The sequence below is a fragment of the Trichechus manatus genome, unplaced genomic scaffold (assembly GCF_000243295.1).
Source record: "Trichechus manatus latirostris isolate Lorelei unplaced genomic scaffold, TriManLat1.0 scaffold00099, whole genome shotgun sequence".
In the NCBI taxonomy this organism is placed as follows: domain Eukaryota; kingdom Metazoa; phylum Chordata; class Mammalia; order Sirenia; family Trichechidae; genus Trichechus; species Trichechus manatus.
The window spans coordinates 6,823,378-6,842,801 of NW_004444035.1; the positions used below are offsets into that span (position 1 = coordinate 6,823,378).

At 38.1% G+C, this 19,424-nt stretch overlaps 1 protein-coding gene across 2 annotated transcripts in view; it reads right to left on the reverse strand.

Annotated features, from left to right (window-relative positions):
• Nucleotides 1-19,424, reverse strand: part of TUSC3 (tumor suppressor candidate 3) — a 180,857-nt gene that overhangs the window by 99,307 nt on the left and 62,126 nt on the right. For both annotated transcript variants that reach the window (XM_004382789.1, XM_004382788.1), the window contains exons 3-5: nucleotides 16,546-16,663; nucleotides 10,793-10,933; nucleotides 2,135-2,275 (exon numbers count right to left, since the gene is read on the reverse strand). In XM_004382789.1, the coding sequence (XP_004382846.1) occupies nucleotides 2,135-2,275; nucleotides 10,793-10,933; nucleotides 16,546-16,663 (400 nt within the window). The remainder of the gene's footprint in view (nucleotides 1-2,134; nucleotides 2,276-10,792; nucleotides 10,934-16,545; nucleotides 16,664-19,424) is intronic.

A 19,424-nucleotide genomic window follows, 5' to 3' on the forward strand; every position in this document is an offset into this window, starting at 1 on the left:
CAACACCATAATTCAAAACAGTAGTAGCTATGTGAAGACAGCCAAAGTCTCTTGTGGTTCTTGCCTAATTGCTCATACTTGAAATCAGATCCATTTTTTCTGGACCAACTATTAGCAAGAGACTGCTATGGGTCAAGAGTAGATTTCACATCTCTAGTCATTCTTTTTGGTTGTTACAGAAACTGGCTGTTTCCTTAAAATATAGCACCTCCATGTAAGCCATGCCTCCTTTCTCTTGCAGAACTTAACCAAGTTGAGGTGGGCTTCGACCACTAAATCTTCACTCCCCTGATTTTTTCGTGAGCCACTGCCACCAAGAGACACAATCACTACCTTCCAAAGTAAGCCACTCGTATTAGAGGGTTAATCTTTACCTGTACTTTCTGAGTCTGCAACCTTCAGGCCCCTCAGCACTGTCTGAGCATGCTTTTGCCAGCTCCCTAGGACAAAGGGCCCTTCCAAAAGGTCCTGCTGGTTTCAGCTGCTGCTGGCCAAAGTCACGGGAGTAATTCTGGAGTATGCCATTTTCTTGCCTTCCAGTTATTTGGAAATTAACTTTGCAGCGGTTTCGCAGTTGTTCTTTACCTTGTCCTTAATTTCCAAGAGGAAAATTTCAGAATTAAACGAGTTCTGAAAGCTTTCTTTAAACCATGCTCCAAAGAAAAACTTTAATATGAAGGATATAATAACCTCATAAATGAAGTTGAGGGAGTTTTCTCCTTTATTATTTCCTGAAAGAGTCTGATTAAGAGAGGGATAAATGCTTCATGAGCATTTGTTTAAAGATGACTCAAACAACTATTGGGTCTGTGGTCTTTTTTCAGGATGATATGAAATTCCTAATTAAATTTATTAAATGTTTACTGGTTTAATGTGGCTTCATATTTCTTCTTGAAATAATTTTTGTTATATTTATCAAGACATCTGTTCTTTATATATATATTTTTAAATTCTTTGAATTTTAAAAACTTTGAATTTTAAGGACTGTTTCTAGAGGTATTTGTATTTTTTATTTTAATCTTATTTGTGATTTCTCTTTTTTCCCTTCATCAGCCTTACTAATTATGCATATCCCATTAATGATTTCACAGAGATGGCTTTTTTTAAAGCACCCTCTTTCTATTTCATTAAAATACTTTTTATCCTTAATCTCATTTTATATTTTATTCTTATATTATCTTAAATTGAACACTGAAATCACTTTGGAACTTTGTGTTTTTAATAAATGAATTATGGCCCCACAATTGCCTGAAAGACTATATACACACTTGAGCAATATCTCAGAAGTTGGGACATATTCTACTTTCATTGATGTTTTAGTTCTACATGCTTCATAATTCCTATTATTTTCTATTACACTTTTACTTCCTGGTTATTTTAAAGTGCTTTTTTGGCTTACAAACATGGTTTTGTTTTTTATTCATATATTGTATTGCTAATTTCTAAATTAACTACCTTAATAACGTAAGATATGATATGGAATCCATATCACATCAGTTTTTCAAATCTGAGCACCTTTTCTTTGTGATGAATTTCATGATCAAATTTTGTAAATACCCTATGTGCTTGAAAAAATGTACACTACTTGTTGAGTGTAAGGTTTAAATCACACACACACACACACACACACACACACAAACACAGATATGCCAACATATAAAAGATATAACTTTATGATGTTCATTTCCTTAATTTTTTTTTTGGTCTTGTCTACTGATCAATTGCTGACAGAGGTGTATTCCGTAACGGTTGTTGATTCTTTCCATTTCTACTTGTAGTACTCTCAATTTTTGCTTAATATACTTCTAAGCGATTTTCTGAGATGCATGGTATGTTTTTTGATGCCCCTAAATATTACATTGTAACTCTTTATATCTCTAATAACTTTCTTTTTGCCTTAAATTCTATTTCCCTCTCATTAACACGGCCTCACCATCGGTGCAACAGTTTCCTGGAGGGAGTTGCAGTCAAAAACTCAGACTATATCATCTAAGTTCTAAAAAGTTAATTCTTCCCATTAGGATTTGATTTCCATTATAGGAAAGTTCTGGCTCGTTTTCTTAATATTATACAACATATACTATTATATGAAACCTATGAAACATGAGACAAAAAGTCCAACGTGACGACATACCAGAGACACCATGGCCCAACCAGTCTTGTTGTAGATGAACTCCAGGTTGTTCCTTCTTAAGTAGAGCAAACCGCCAACAAGTGACACTAACAAGGCCAGAGCAATGGTGCCAGAGTAGTTGGGTGGTCTGAAGACCCGAACCTGCAAAATGCAAAGAAAATATTTTAAGTACAAGAGAAACAGTATTAATTATTTCCCTTGATCATATTCTAGTTCTGCCATTCTTCAATACAAAGAACTCAGTATTGTGCCATCCTTACTTTTCATACTAGGCACTACCACTTCTTTTACTCTCTGTAAGGGTTAACGAATCCTTACGAGAGTTACAAATCCTACAAAGCCTTAACACGTGATGGCTTTCGTACATGCTACAACATGGATACACCTTGAAAGCATTAAGCTAAGTGAAAGAAACCAGTTACAAAAGACCACACGTTACGATCCCGTTCTTACGAAATGTCCAGAATAGATGAATCTACATACACGCAAAGTAAATCAGTGATGCTTAGAGCTGGAGGGGGGTACAGTGGGATATTAGGGTGATACCTAAAAGACACAAGGTTTCTTTCTGAGGTGATGGAATTATTCTAAAAATGACGGGGACGATGGTTGTACATATACGTGATATACTAAAAACCAATGAATTATACAATTTAAATGGGTGAATTGTATAATATGTGAATTAGACCTCAATATATGATTGAGATACAATTATACCTGTTAAAAAAGAAAATATCCTGTGTAAAAAGACTGTACTTCATTTAAGTGAATACACTTGAGCATATGCAAACCTTACTTATATAGCTCAACCCAGAGCCGCTCTGGTTCAACCTTGGAACATGAGATCAGCTAGAAAAAGGTAGGGATAGAGAGGGGTGCAATATTTGTATTATTTCATATTCAAATTTTTTTTTTAAAGGCTGTTTTTAAAAAGTAGATCTAACTGGTGTGAACTTATGATTTCTAAAAGATGTATAGAACTTGGTCTTTAATAAGGTTTCCCACCAAAATAAACCAGGACTCCTAGAAAAAAATGACAAATGAAGGGCTGGGACAGGGTAAACACAAGATGAGCCTGGGATATTTTGTTATGCCAGAAAGTAAGAAAATTTGTTAAAAAGTGATAGAGGTTATGTCATAAGAACAAAGGAGTCAGCATGAAGGAGCTCCTACTGGTCAAATCTAGGATTGTTTCAGCACTAAAATAATTAAGTGTAATGAATTACAAATATATGAAAAGATGAGCTCCCTGAGTCAATACCGTGCGTGTCTGTGTGTGTGTCTGTGTGTGTGTGTGTCTGTGTGTCTGTGTGTGTGTAAGAGAGAGAGAGAAGGGAAGGGGTCTTGCTCACAGTAGAGTGCTGAGAGCCCAGAAGAAATGTAGAGGGAGTGTGAGAACTGGAATACCATCCATTTTCAACCATCATGGTGAAGACTGCATTAGGTGTGCATCATCAATGGATGGTAAATCCAGGGGAAGATTTTCATGAGGAGGGGGATATTGCATGATCCTATGGTGTCTCCACACTGACACTTTACAAGGAGAAAAAACAACAATAATTATGTAAGGGAGAAGCAGGGGTAACACCTGGACCAGAAAGTCAAAATTACCATCACCAATGAGGAAGAAACAGACATTGTCTGACTCCAAATGTGAGAAGCACAAAGCAGGACCTATGCGGTATTCTGGCCAAGAATGCATAAGTGAATCCAATCACGAGCAAATATAATGCAAACCAAATGAGTCACATTCTATTTAAAATTGGGGAAAATACTATATTCTTAAAAATGTCAATGTATTTAAAGGACAAAGGAAGGCTATGGAAATTTTCTTGATTAAAAGAGGCTAAAAAGACATGACAACTAAATGCACTAATTCTAGACTGGATCTTGTACTGAAAGTGGGAAATATTATAAAAGACACTGTTACGGATTGAGTCATGTCCCCACAAATAAGTATGTTTAAGTCCTAATCACAGATGCCTATAAACATGATTGTGTTGGGAAATACAGTCTTTGAAGATGTTATCAGTTAAGTTGGGTTAGTTAAGAAAGTTAGATATTGTGATGGTTAAGACTGTGTGCCAACTTGGCTGGGCCGTGATTCTCAGTGGTCTGGCAGTTATGATGTAGTCTGGCAGTCATATGTGATGTGATCATCTCCATAATGAGATCTGATATAATGTGATCACCTCCATGATAGGATCTGCTGTGAGTAGCCAATCAGTGGAAAGGGAGTTTCATTGGGGATGTGGCCTGCATTCAATATAGGTGGACTTTCTGGCGAGGCTCGCTGGCTTTTGCTTGCTCTGGACCCTGCAGCTGGCTCCTGTTCATCTGACCTCTGGTTCTTGGGACTTGAGCTAGCAGCCTGCCTGCCAGTCTTGGGAGTCATCAGCCTCTGCAGTCTGGATCTTGGGTTCGCCAGCCCCTGCAGCTACGTGAGTCGGGAGAAGCCTCCAGCCTGACCCATGGAGTTGGAACTTTCCTATCTCTAGAGCCCTGTGAGCCATTTCCTTGATATATATCTTTCTCTCTCTCTATGTGTTGTACATATCTATATATAGACACTTTACTGGTTTTGCTTCTCTAGAGAACCCAGCTAAGACAGGTATGTTAAGTCCTAACCCAACCTAAGCAGTATCCTTATAAAAGAGAGGAGACACAGAGAGCTACACAGAAGACAGCCACATGATGACAGAGTTCTATTGCAGCTACAAGGTACAAGAAATACCAGGGATTACCAGAAGCTGGGAGAGACAAAAAGGGACCTTCTTCTAGAGCTTCCAAGAGAACATGGCCCTGCCAACACCTGAACTCGGACAACTAGCCTTCACAACTGTGAGAAGATAAACTTTTGCTCTTAAAGCCACCCAGCTGGTGGTACTTTGTTATGGCTGCCCTAGAGACTCATGGTTTGTGGTACCAGGGACTGAGGTGCTGTTGTAACACAAACCTAAGAATGTGGAAGTAGCTTTGGAATTGGATAAAGAGTAGAGGCTGGAAGAATTTTGAGGCGCTTAATAGTAAAAGGTTAAATTGCCTTGAAAAGACTGTTGGTAGAATTATGGACATTAAAGGTGATTCTAGTGAGAGCTCAGGAAGAATTAAGGAGAGCTGTAGAGAAAGCTTCTTTCATCGCGTCAGAATGCTGCTAAAAATGGTGATGTTATATGTGCTTCTGGTAAGGCCTTAGACAGAAGAGATGAACATGTTACTGGACACTGAAGAGAAGGAGATCCTTGTTACAAAATGGCAAAGAATTTCACTGAATTATGTTAGAATGTTTTGTGGAAAGTAGAACTTGTAAGTGATGAACTTGGATATTTAGTGGAAGAGATTTCTAAGCAAGTAGGGGAAGATGCAGCCTGTTTTCTCTTTACGGCTTATAGTAAAATATGACAAGAAAGGTATAAATTAAGAAATAAACTATTAAGCAAATAGGAACTAGAACTTGAAGATTCAGAAAACTCTCAGCCTATCCATATTGTGAACATTGAAAAAGCGTGCAACGGAGAGAATACCAAAAGAATGGCTGGACAACTGTTTGCTAAAGAGATCAGATGTCTGACTTACCGATCCAAACGACCAATTCAGCAGAAAAGCTGCCGGCTTAGACTGCAGGGCACAGAGACCGGATGAAATGAAGTAAGGCTGTAAGACTACTGGGATTCTACAGGCAGGAAATGGGCCAGTGGAGCTGCCTGGCTGTGAACATCTGTTGTCCTTCAAGAAAAGGGAGCAGTAACCCTGAGGGTGGCTCTGAGATTGCTGGGGTTGCTGCAGCCACCGTGGGTCCAGACGGCATCACCCAGGGGGCAGGGCTGTGGCCTCCTCAGTTCCAGAAGGTAGGGTCGCCTCTATGGTTTTAGACGGCAGGGCCACCATCTTGGTTGCAGGGGTTGGGGCCATAGCCCCAATGGGCAAGAGGGGTAACTGCCCTGGTGGGCAAGGAGAAGGGCACCAGTGTCCAGGCCAGGCATGTGAAGCCACTACCCAGGAGCTGGCATGAGGGGAGGGGTCACCCTGTTAGAACTGGGGGAGTGGGGCTGCCACCAAAAGGGACGGCGGACAGGGCCACTAGCCAGGGCCCATGGTAGGAATGCTGCCAGGGTGAGTCTAATGGACAGAGAATTATTTTCAAGCCTTGAAATCTTATGAAGTTTGCTCTCCCAGCTTCCTTAGAGCCTCCAGGGAGAACATGGTTCTACTAACATCCTGAAGCTACCTAATTTGTGATACTTTGTTAAGCAGCCCTAGGAAACTAATACAGACGCTATTAGGTCAACTCATAAACTTGGAATATGAATGGTAGCTAAAAAAAAAAGTATATCAACGTTAAGCCTGTGAAACTGATAAGTGTATCACGTTTATGCATTTCTTAGAAAATGTAAGACACCTTCAAACGGTTTAGGAAGCGTGTGTGTGTTTGAGTGGAGACAGATAGAGACAGAGACTGATTTTGATTAACTGAGGGAGAAAATGACAATGAGACAGAAAATGAGAATGAAAAACCAAATAGGGTATAATGTTATCAACAGGTTAATCTGTGTAAAGGATATACACTGGTAATATTTGGATTATTTTTGTTTCTGAAAATTTTTTAAGCCTGAATTTTTCTTTTTTAAAGTAGATCTATCCACTAAACAATTAAGCATGATAAGGGAACAGGGTAGAATAATTTCTCATTAAAATTCAGTATTTCTCATAAAGAACAGTACTATTTCAATATTACCCTTAATATCTGGTACCAACTGAACAGTACATTGTATAGCAGAATATGTGCCAAAAGTTTTAAAAAAATGACAAGTTAGGAAATAAATTTAATCATCAAACTAACAATAAAACATGGTATTTTAGAATGATTGTGCTACTACACAAGAGAGATATCCATCTGGACTGGGAATACATGTATTTACATCTTGTGGTAAAAATTAATGCTTCTGTATTACTGCTAGCATAAAAATACTTTGAAAATAATTGGTTACAATTGTTCACCGGAGAAAATACCAATGATATTGGATGGGGGAAATAGCTCCAAGACTTCCACAAAGAGATTAACTAACCCATCAACATTCTGGTTCATTTCCTTCCAGAATGAACTACCTATATACTAATATACTCTTATTAAAAAAAAAAAAAAAGAACCAAATCCATTACCGTTGAGTAGATACCAACTCATAGCAACCCTATAGGACAGAGTAAAACTGCCCTGTAGGGTTTCCAAGGAGCAGCTGGTGGATTCGAACTGCCGACCTTCCGGTTAGCAGCCTAGCTCTTAAACACTGTGCCACCAGGGCTCCAATATACTATTGTACCTATATACTAAAACTAACTTTTAAGCTTTAAAATAAAATTTCAGATCAAACCATAAGCACTATTTTTCTCACCTATTTTTCTGCCTGTTACACTCTGACCTGCATTCTTCGTCAACTACTGTTGCTAGTCATTGTTTGGCACAGTGTATTTAATTAGTCTACTATTTTTAGACATATGATTTGTTTATAATTTTTGCCATTAAAGTGAATGTTATTTAAAAAAACTCTATGACTAAGAATTTTAATCATCACTGATTATATCTTAAGTTAAATTCTGAGAAACGGAACTGTTAAGTCAAAGTACATACAATAAAGACATGTGACACACATTGCTAGAATGGTTGTGCCAATTTAGAGCCCCAAAGGTAGTACATGCATGTGCGTATTTTCTGAGGCACTTCATGAAAAGTGGGTACTTTCATTGGCCTAAAAGATAAAAATTAAACATCTTCTTTTTAGAGTTTCTTTGGTTACTAATACCGTCAAAGAATTTCAATATATTTACTAGCATCTGAAATTACTTTTTCCCTAAATCATATACTTTTTAATGGTTTTTAGAATATAATGATATTATTCAAATTGAAGGGACATGGTGTCGCATTCGTTGTTAAAAGAACACTTCAAGATCTATCCTGAATTACAACACTGTCAGTGATAGGATAAGATCCATACGTGTACAAGGCAGACCAGTTACTACCAATATTATTCAAATTTATGCACCAACTGCTAAGGCCAAAAATGAATAAATTGAAGGTTTTTTACCAACTTCTGCAGTTTGAAATTGATGAAACATGCAATTAAGATGTATTGATAATTACTGGTGATTGGAATGCAAAAGCTAGAAACAAAGAAGTATTGGTAGTTGAAAGATATGACGTTGGTGATAGAAATACCTGACATTGCATGACAGACTTTCGCAAGACCAACGATTTATTCATCACAAATACCTTTTTTTCAAAAGCATAAATAGCGACTATACACATGGACCTTGCCAGATGGAATACAGACGAATCAAATCGACTACATCTGTGGAAAGAGACAATGGGGAAGCTCAATATTATCAGTCACAACAAGGCCAGGGGCCGACTGTGGAGCAGACCATCAATTGCTCATATGCAAGTTCAAGCTGAAGCTGAGGAAAACTAAAACAAGTCCATGAAAGCTAAAGTAAGACCTTGAGTATATCCCAGCTGAATTTAAAGACCATCTCAAGAATAGCTTTGACATGCTGAACACTAATGACCGAAGGCCAGAGTTATAGAATGACATCAAGGATATCATACATGAAGAAACAAAAGGTAAAGGTCATAAAAAAGACAGAAAAGAAAGAAAAGACCAAAATGGATGTCAGAAGAGACTCTGAAATTTGCTCTTGAATGCAGAGTAGCTAAAGTGAAAGGAAGAAATGATGAAGTAAAAGAGCTGAACAGAAGACTTCAAACAGCGGCTCCAGGAGACAAAGTAAAGTATTACAATGACATGTGCAAAGACCCAGAGTGAGAAAACCAAAAGGGAAGAACACACTCGGCATCTCTCAAGCTGAAAGAACTGAAGAAAAAACTCAAGCCTCCAGGTGCAATCCTCAAGGGTTCTATGGGCAAAAAACTGAATGATACAGGGAGCATCAAAAGAAGACGAAAGGAATACACAGAATTACTGTCTCAAAAAGAACTGGTCAACGTTCAACCATTTCAGGAGGTAGCATATGATCGAGAACCAATGGTACTGAAGGAAGAAATCCAAGTTGCACTGAAGGCACTGGCAAAAAACAAGGCTCCAGGAATTGATGGAATACCAACTGAAATGTTTCAACAGAAAGATGCAATGCTAGAAGTGCTCACTCATGTATGCCAAAAATTTGGAAGACAGCTACCTAGTTAAGCAACTGGAAGAGATCCATATCATGTCTATTCCAAAGAAAGGTAATCCAATGGAATATGGAAAATTATCAAACAATATCATTAACATTACATCCAAGTACCATTTTGCTGAAGATGAGTCAAAAATGGTTGCAGAAGTACATCGACAGGGAACTGCCAGAAATTCAAGCTGGATTCAGAAAAGGATGTGGAACAAAGGCTATCAATGCTGATGTCTCAGATGGATCTTGGCTGAAAGCAGAGAATACCACAAAAACACTTACCTGTGTTTTACTGACTATGCAAAGGCTGTTGGAACAGAACAAGGCGATACTGCATGGTTTAAAATCAAGAAAGGTGTGCATCAGGGTTGTAGCCTTTCACCATACTTATTCAATCTATGTGCTGAGCAAATAAACCAAGAAGCTGGACTATATGAAAAAGAACAGGGCATCAGGATTGGAGGAAGACTCATTAACAACCTGTGTTATGCAGATGACACAAACTTGCTTGCTGAAAGTGAACAGAACTTGAAGCACTTACTGATGAAGATCAAAGACCACAGCCTTTAGTATGGATTACACCTCAATATATATAAAAAAAAAAAAATCCTCACAACTGGACCAATAAGCAACACCATGATAAACAGGAAAAACAATGATGTTGTCAAGCATTTCATTTTACTTGGATCCAAAATCAACGCCCATGGAAGCAGAATCAAGAAATCAGACAATGTATAGAATTGGGCAAATCTGTTGCAAGACCTCTTCAAAGTGTTAAAAAGCAAAAATGTCACCTTGAGGACTAAGGTGCACCTGACCCAAGCCATGGTGTCTCCAATCACCTCATAGGCATGCGAAAGCTGGACGATGAATAAGGAAGACCAAAGAAGTACTGATGCTTTTGAATTATGGCGTTGGTGAGGAATAGTGAATATACCATGGACTGCCAGAAGAACAAACAAATCTGTCTTGGAAGAAGTACAGCCAGAATGCTTAAAAGCAAGGATGGTGAGACTTCGTCTCACGTACTTTGGACACATTATCAGGAGGGACCAATCCCTGGAGAAGGACATCATGCTTGGTAAAGTAGAGGGTTGGTGAAAAAGACGAAGACCCTCAATGGGATGGATTAACACAGTGGCTACAACAATGGGCTCAAACACAGCAATGAGTGTGAGAATGGCACAGGACTGAGCAGTGTTTTGTTCTGTTGTGTATGGGTTCGCTATTAGTTGGAACGGACTCAATGGCACTTAATAATTATTGTGAAAGTCATTTGTGTTCACTTAACTCAGTCCAAGTTCAATTTACATCTCATAGCTATCAAACAGTTTTCTCTAAGCGAGGAGAAATGGTCCACAGAGAAATAAATATATATATATACACACACACACACACCTACACACACCTGTAGCCTTATTACAATGCTCTAACAAACCAATCAGCCTATTATTGAAATTATGAGGAATAAAAACATACATGAACATCTGTTCTATCAGCAATCCACTTTGCTAGTTGTTCAGCTGCAAATCCAATTCTTTGAAGGTCAAATGTATCAGCTCTTTTGGGTCTGCCTTTTGGAGGAAAATGCATGAATGTAGGAGCAGAGTTCATATTGAGCTGTAAAACATGAGATTAAAAAGTACTAAATATAACATCATCCCAGCATTGTACATATATCATTAATCTAACCTTTTTTATTTTGTCTTCCTGAATTTTGGAAAGATAGCATTTAGTATGAAAATCCAAGTGACCTTCCAGAGCTTAATTATTTTTGTTCATCTTAATACATAATCTATTAAATGAAAAGAACCTGTGAATCTAAGTTCTCTGAACTGTTGTAATATGCATCGTTCATATTTTCAGGTGTGTCCTTTATATTTTACCAGCTACTTCATTCTTTTTCTTTCTAGAACTCTGTAATAAGAAAGAAGTTGCAACAAGAGCAAAAAATAAACACTGTAATTTGCAGTACAGGGACTACTTCACTTCTTAAGTAGTTAGTAAACTACTAGTATCTTGATTAAAAAAAAAGTACATTATGGATTCAACATATTTAAATAGACTGAATTCCCTATTAAAAATTTAAAGGCCTTTTTTTTTTTTTTTATAATGATGACTTCGGTATGGTACAATTTACCAGTGACTGGAGGAGAAATTCATAGTGGTAGTCCTTTCTGCTCAAGTCCTCAATTATTTCAACTGTTTTAAAATAGCTATACCTCAGAATTAATTATTTTCTGTAGGTAATTTCCATTTTGTGCTTATTAAATAGTGCTTATTAACAATACAACATATAAAAACATATAGTAGGTGAATTTGCATTGTGGAGCACACTACAAATATATATACACACACACACACACACATTAAATTTCTCTTGCCCAGATATAAAAATCTATTATGAAAAATGTCTTAAAATGAATGGCCAAGTGATTGTTGGCCCCTTACTTGCAATAGTTCAGCATTTCCCAATAGTGACAATGAAAAGCAAAATCAAATCAAATAACACACACATAAGATCACAAGTGACATCAAAGTAAGGATACAGCAGCAAAAGATCAGCCACCATTAACAACAAAGTACTACAGTCAACACCCAAACAGCTCCTGGTTTATAAATGAACTCTGACCATATCTGTCACCTTTAGAGGACAGCTCCAAATCATTTTATAAAGCTTTATATACTTAGCACAAATGAGCTGAATACCTAAAAGAAATGTGTCTCTATCAAAGATTTTTCATTTTTTAGTATTGCAAATGTAATCAAATTTCCATTACTCTCTTCCTGGTTATTTACATTAACACTCTTCACACAGTACACGTATAGATCAGCAGTGGGTCCATGTTTAAGCAGTTCTTCTCTCCAAGAGAATACCTACTTTACCTTCTCCCCTGCCCCCCTCCCAGTTTCTTTTGGTCTTCATTCTTTTACCCAACCATAAAGAACATAAAATTTAACCAACTTCAGAAAAAGGAAAGTAGCTGTAGGGGGAAAAAAGAAGGCCGTGTGCAGTACAATTGCTAATGTCATATAATACTGCTAATAATAATAATAATAATGATAAATAAAGGAGCCTTGCTGATGCAGAGGTTAAGAGCTCGGCTGCTAACTGAAAGATTGGCAGTTCAAATTCACCAGCCACTCCGCGTGAGAAAGATGTGGCAATCTGTTTCTGTAAAGATTCCCAAAAACCCACTTCCATCGAGTCAATGTCTATTCATCGTGACCACATAGGAGAGAGTGGAACTGCCCCATAGGGTTTCCAAGGCTGTAATCTTTATGGAAGCAGACTGCCATATCATTCTCCCGTGGAACGGCTGGTGGGTTCGAACCGCCGAACTTTCAGTTAGCAGCTGAGTGCTTTAACCACGGCACCACCAGATTACAGCCAAGGAAATCCTACGGGGCAGCTGCACTGTGTCATATGGGGTCACTGTGAGCCGCAGCTGGCTCCACGGCCCCTAAAAACAGCAGCAACAATACTCAACAGAGAAGCCCTGGGTGTGACAAACATTAAGAGCTCGACAACTAGCTAAAAGGTCGGCAGTTCAAACGCATCCAGAGATGTCTTGGAAGAAAGGCCTGGTGATCTACTTCTGAAAATCAGCCACTGAAAACCCTATGGAACACAGTTCTATTCTGACATGCACGGGGTTGCCATGAGTCGGAACTGACGTGATGGCAAGTAACGACAACAACAGTAAATATTTAATAAACATTCATGTGCCAAGCCTAGAGCTAAGCATTTTACATAAATGAGGTCTCATTTAATCGTCCTATGAGAAAGGCACTATTACTTTCCCTCGCTTACAGACGAGAAGACACGTATAAAAAGACTGAGCAATTTATGAAGGTCATACAGCTATCAAGAGAGAAAGATGGAAGGTGTGCTAAAGTCTTCTGGCTCTAGACACTTCAGTGCCGCTGTATCTTAATGTTTTTGAACTCAACCTCTTTAAATAAAAATTTAATAATATTTTTGTCATAAGCAATTTTTTACACAACTTAGAACAAGTTCATCAGAAGACCAAATTATAAAAACAAGTTATTATAATACAGTACAAAATGTACACAGACTGTAACAATATACTAACAATATGCGTCTCTGTACAACAGGAGTCCACCTTATTCCAGTTCCCAGAAATGAGCTTGCGTAAGCGGACATTTAGGAAATGTTGAAGGAAACACGGTTACCAGTTCCTTTCTGCCCCTGCTTTCCCCACCCCAGATTCTGATCACGTGTGTTTCGCTGAGGGATGCACAAAAAAGAGCTACAATCAACGTGTAAATACGAGATTCAAACCAAAACAAACCTGTTGCCATCGAGTCGATTCCGACTCACAGCGACCCTATAGGACACAGTAGAACTGCTCCATACGGTTTCCAAGGAGCAGCTGGTGGATTCGAACTGCCAACCTTTTGGTTAGCAGTCAAACTCTTAACTGCCATGCCACCAGGGTTTCCAAAATACAAGAGTACAAGGGAAAAAATTCATATAAAAGCTTAACATCCTAGAATTTTAAAGTTTTAAAAAAATTATTATAATTCAAAGGATTTCTCTTAACTAAAATGTACAAATACCCCAAGGCTACAGAAAGCAGAGTTAGAACATAAACCTGATTCCAAGTCAGAGCTCCTTCCAACACATCATACTCGCTGACCTGCTGGCCCGTGTCAGACACTCAGCACCAGCCACATACAAGGGACTCAGCTATAGTGTGATTTTCCCAACAGGTCGCTAACAAGACAGGAATTACCAAGTTTCTGCACTTGCTATTACTGTTGTTTTTAGACACCACACTATTGCTGACAGGGCTTTAAAACATAATTTAGAGAATACTTCAACAAAATGTGATTCAATAGTTAGTAGGCGAAAAAAGTATAAGCATTAGAGATCTTTATGTAAGGCAGGTAAGGCAAAATATGTATTTCTCTCCTATTTTTGTAGATCATGATTCCCCATGAAAATCATTAACTGCTCTAACTTTTATGCATATCTGCATATTGAGAAGAAAACTTATTGCTAAGCCAGGGGCTAGGTTTTAGAAAAGAAAAATCAGTTCTGTGCGGAGAATTCTGCTGAATCAAAATTCACCTGAGGAAATTTTCCATTAAAAACAATCTCTGCCAAACGTTTTCTTAAAAGTTTATGTCTAAAGTACATAAAAGGATTCAATGATTATATCTAACCACGTAGTTATGTGGCTATATACTGGCCATATAGTCAGTAATCCACCCAAAGGGTTCGTTTTATTATTTTTTTAATCTAAATTAACTACCAAAAATTTAAAGATAGAGAAAATTCAATAAAAATATCCGTATTTGAGTCTTTTCTTGAAACAAACCTGGCTCCATGTGGTGTCCACTGCCTCAAATGAGCTAATTCTGAGCTGTATTTCTCCTACTGAGGCCAAGGGCATCCTCTCCAGTTTGCTGCACACACCACACCATGCTATTTACTCGACAATGAGACCAAGTGTCAGCTGTCATGATGCTCTGAAGGTTTTATTTCTTATAGCAGTTAGGAGAAAACTGAATCATGAGTGTTTCTATTAAAGATCTTTAGAAAAGACCAAGAAAGATTTTGTTTGAATAAAAATGGAAGAAAGTATATTTATTCATGCAAGTAAAGACCTAACATAGGAATATACTAAGTACGTACATAAACAGAGATACCACAATGAAACCAACCCGATTCACTTTCTTCATTTAGTCTTTAGGGTAGTCTGGCCAGAGTAGGTAACTGGGCTTGAAGCCTCTCAGCCAGCAGTCAGGGTGGACCTGGATGACTATTTGGTGATACGGTAAAGAGGATTCAAGTATACGTATAACGAATAGCACTTCCATCAGATGATCTCTGAGGCCATTTGTCCTGTGAGTCTATGGAGACCTATAAATTCTTTGGTTCTTGCAGCACTGTAATTTTCCTTTATAAGGTTATCTGAAATTATATATTTGTTTATGTGTTTTTCTTTATTATATTATTATTATCGTCACCATCATTACACATGCTGAATCATTATTATCATCATTATACTTACTGAATAGACGAATACAAACAAATATCCTGTAAAGGCAAAATAAATTTATAAGGGAAGAAATACTTTCATAGCAATAGGAAAGACCAAGGGTAAAGGGTACTCAAGGCAGAAAGAGAGAATTCATCTTACTCAACTAGAACCTGGCAAAGAGAATGAATAACCAGTCTAGAAGCAAACAGGCAAAAACACACACTAATGGCCCATTGACAATTAGTGAACTACATTCTTCCCAGAATTAAAGGCTTTTCCATGACCTGCTACAGCACTGTGCCAAACGGTCTCACGTGTGAGAAAAATTAAGTAGGACAAGATATCCAAACCCATCAGTCTCAGGTACTGCAATAATTTTTTGCATTTGAAAGGCACTGATCAAGTAGTGAAAAATATGAAAAATTAATAACTGCAAGGTAACAGCATGGTTAACACCTAGAGCTCGGGGTGTCTGACTACTGGATTCAAAGTCAAACCCCATACTATACCAACTTTGCAACACTGGGCGAGCGACCTAACCTCTCCATATCTTGGTTTCCACATCTGTGAGATGGAGAGAACATCAATTAATGTTTGTCACTGGATTGTTGTGAAGATAAAGAGTCCACGTGAAACGTTCAGAACGGCGTCTGGCACGTAGGCACTCAGTGTTAGTGATGAGGATACAGGCACGGTGATAACATTGACGGAAAGCATTATGCCTCCGCCACATCTCAACACATACTTTGCTCCACAGAAAAGACCACGTAAACGAGAGCGAGCCCTTTCCAATAGGTATTTTAAAACTTTACTCGTAAAAGTCTCTCAATCTACCGCACTGGAAGGAATAAGGGTTAAGTTAAACTTGGGTAGAGTTTTACATAAAATTTAAGAAGTTTGAGCAAAATCTCACCTATATCACATATAAGACTAAAATAACATTAATAAATATAAACTCCCACTGCGTGCTGAAAAAACACATTTCCCCTACAATGCAAAAGTCAAAACGTGTTCACCGCACTAACGGCAAAATTGTACAAGCAATGATAAAGTTAACATTAGCTGTGATTATTTTAATGACATCACAAAACTTATTATAAATATTTATATTTATCAACTTATTCAATGAACTGCATTTTTATCTGGCAAAGCAAAAAAAAAGTATCAATCATAGCCACCTGTTAAATATATTACCGAAATAAAATATAGCACATTTACCTGTTGAAAAACATCTGTCCCCTCGTCATAGTCCACCATACTAAAGAAGAGTTTGTTACAGAAAGCAGATGAATAGCGCCAGGAGTTAGCCAGTATCTGATATTCTTCATTAGCTTGCCTGATGAAGACAATGGGGCAGAGGAGGAGCATATGAGTATTCAAGCATTAACCAAGCTGTTAATAAAACAGGTAATTCTAGGGCAGGAGTCGGCCAACTGTAGCCTGTGAGTCAAATTCAGGTCATTGCCAGTTTTTGTAGGAACCCCAAGATAAGAACGATTTTACAGTTTTAAATAGTTGTTAAAAAAAAAAAAATTAAAAGAACAACAACATTCCGCGGCACATTAAACTACAGGAAATTCCAGTTTTAGCATTCACAAAGTTCTCCTGCAACACAGCCACAGTGGGTCATTTATGTATTGCCTGGGGCTGCATCTGTGCCATCAGGACAGAGTTTAGTAGTTACACAACAGAGTATGTACCGCCCATGGGCCCAACCCCTTAAACAGTCTGGTAACGCTTGTTCTAAGAGGAAAAAAAGTTTGGAAGCATTTTTTATGGTAACATAAAACTCAGATCCTCCAATGATTTCTGAGTAAAGGGCATAGAGCAATTTTTTAAAATATTGGTAGTTTAGTTTAATAGAGAAGCAAAAATTATCAGGAAATTTTAGTTTCAAAATTGTAAATAGTTATAATGTACCTTAATATATTCCATTTATCTAAAAACACACCTGCACTCAAAGCTAAAGCAAGCAGAAATCTCTCTGAGCACTAAACCATGAATCTGTTTACCTGATTGCATGCGTTATACCCCCTAGGAGGGCTAATAAACCCTCCTCCTCGGAGAGCATGTCTACTCTTACTTTACACCCATTTCTAATGACCATTTTGCTGATTCTCCAGATGTCTAAGCTTTATATTTAAGTGCAGGGATAAAGTAGAGATGGGGAAATGAAGCTGCTGAAAGAATGTAAGCAAAATAATAAAAGCAAGAAGTAATAAATAAAGGCTAAAAGAAAAGGAAAACATCTGACGGCGCTTCTTCCCTACAGCTGACTATTCACAAGAGTTCACCTCCCCCGTCACCCAAAAAGGCAGTAAAGAAACAAAAAGGGAATAAGCTCATAATAACAAAAAGACTTGGGGTGGAATCAATCGCAGATGAGAGATTTCAACAAATTTCTGCGAAACAAAGCTAGCAGAAGAGTTCTGATAGAGGAAGAAACTTTAACTAATATACTTAGAAAAGAGTCAAAAAGATACGTTTGTCAAAGCTGAGCAGGGTCTGAGATTTTACCTTACGTACAAGCTAACAAGCTAGGCTATTACTGTTTCATGGATGCTGGCAGGAAACATGAGACTCCTGGGTCAGAGACGAAGGACTTGATTACTTCATGTTCCTTTGCCTCAGTCCAACATGGCCCAACTCTCAAGGGTGACACAAGGGGTCCTGCATGGAAGTCTGCACACACGATGGACTGTGTTACAGGAGAGGAACAATGAGCTTGGGGAATTCACTGTTTTGATAGAAAAATGAAAACAAAAGCCTGTGCTTTGTCAGGTGGGAGACATTCTCTCTTCCCTTAAGGCTGCTCACTGCACAAGCAAGGCTGAGAGACTGCACAGGTAAAGACATTCAGGCCTTTACATTGTCAGCACGCTCAGCAAGAACACACAGGGATGCTCGAGGCCCACAGCAGGCTGTTTCTACCAAGAGTATTCACAAAAAAAGGACGGTATTGTATAAAAATGAAACATAGAAAGGGAGAGCACTTATAAATTTAAAATGATTGTTTATCTTACACATCACTGTTAGAAAATAAAGTTAAATAAAATCACAGAACAACAACAAAAATAAAAAAGCTGGAACATATGGGGGGTGGGGGGGAATGGACCGAGAGAAATATTCAAGTCCAACTTTCAGAAGGAGTCCCAGAAACAGAAGAGAGATAAAACAGAGGAAATGATATGTCTAGAGACATAATTAAAGGAGACTGTCTTCAAATTAAAAGTATTCTCCAAGTTCCGAATTAGAGGAATCAGCAAAGACCAACACCTAGACATGTGATATTTTAGAACACAATAGATAAAAAGAAGATCTTAAAAGTTTTCAGAGACTAAAAAATATTACTTAACAAGTGAAAATAATGAGATTGGTATGCCGTTGTTAGGTGCCGTGGAGTCAGTTACGACTCATAGCAGCCCTCTGTACAACAGAACAAAACACTGCCTGGTCCTGCACCATCCTAACAATTGTAGTTATGCTTGAGCCCATTGTTGCAGCCATTGTGTCAATCCATCTCATTGAGGGTCTTCCTCTTTCTCACTGACCCTCTATTTTACCAAGCATGATGTCCTTCTCCAGAGACTGGTCCCTCCTGATAACATGTCCCAAGTAAGTGAAACATAGTCTTGCCATCCCTGCTTCTAAGGGGCATTCTGGTTGTACTTCTTCCAAGACAGATTCGTTCATCCTTTTGGCAGTCCATGGTGTATTCAATATTCTTCACCAACATCACAATTCAGAGGCGTCAATTCTTCTTTGGTCTTCCTTATTCATCGTCCAGCTTTCACATGTATATGAGGCAACTGAAAACACCATAGCTTGGGTCTGGTGCACTTTAGTCTTCAAGGTGACATTTTTGCTTTTTAACACTTTAAAGAGGTCTTTTGCACCAGATTTGCCCAATGCAATGCGTCTTTTGATTTCCTGACTGCTGCTTCCATGGGTGTTGATCGTGAATCCAAATAAAATGAAATCCTTGAAACTTCAATCTTTTCTCCATTTATCATGATGTTGCTTATTGGTCCAGTTGTGAGGATTTTTGTTTTCTTTCTGTTGAGGTGTAATCCATACTGAAGGCTGTAGACTTTAAT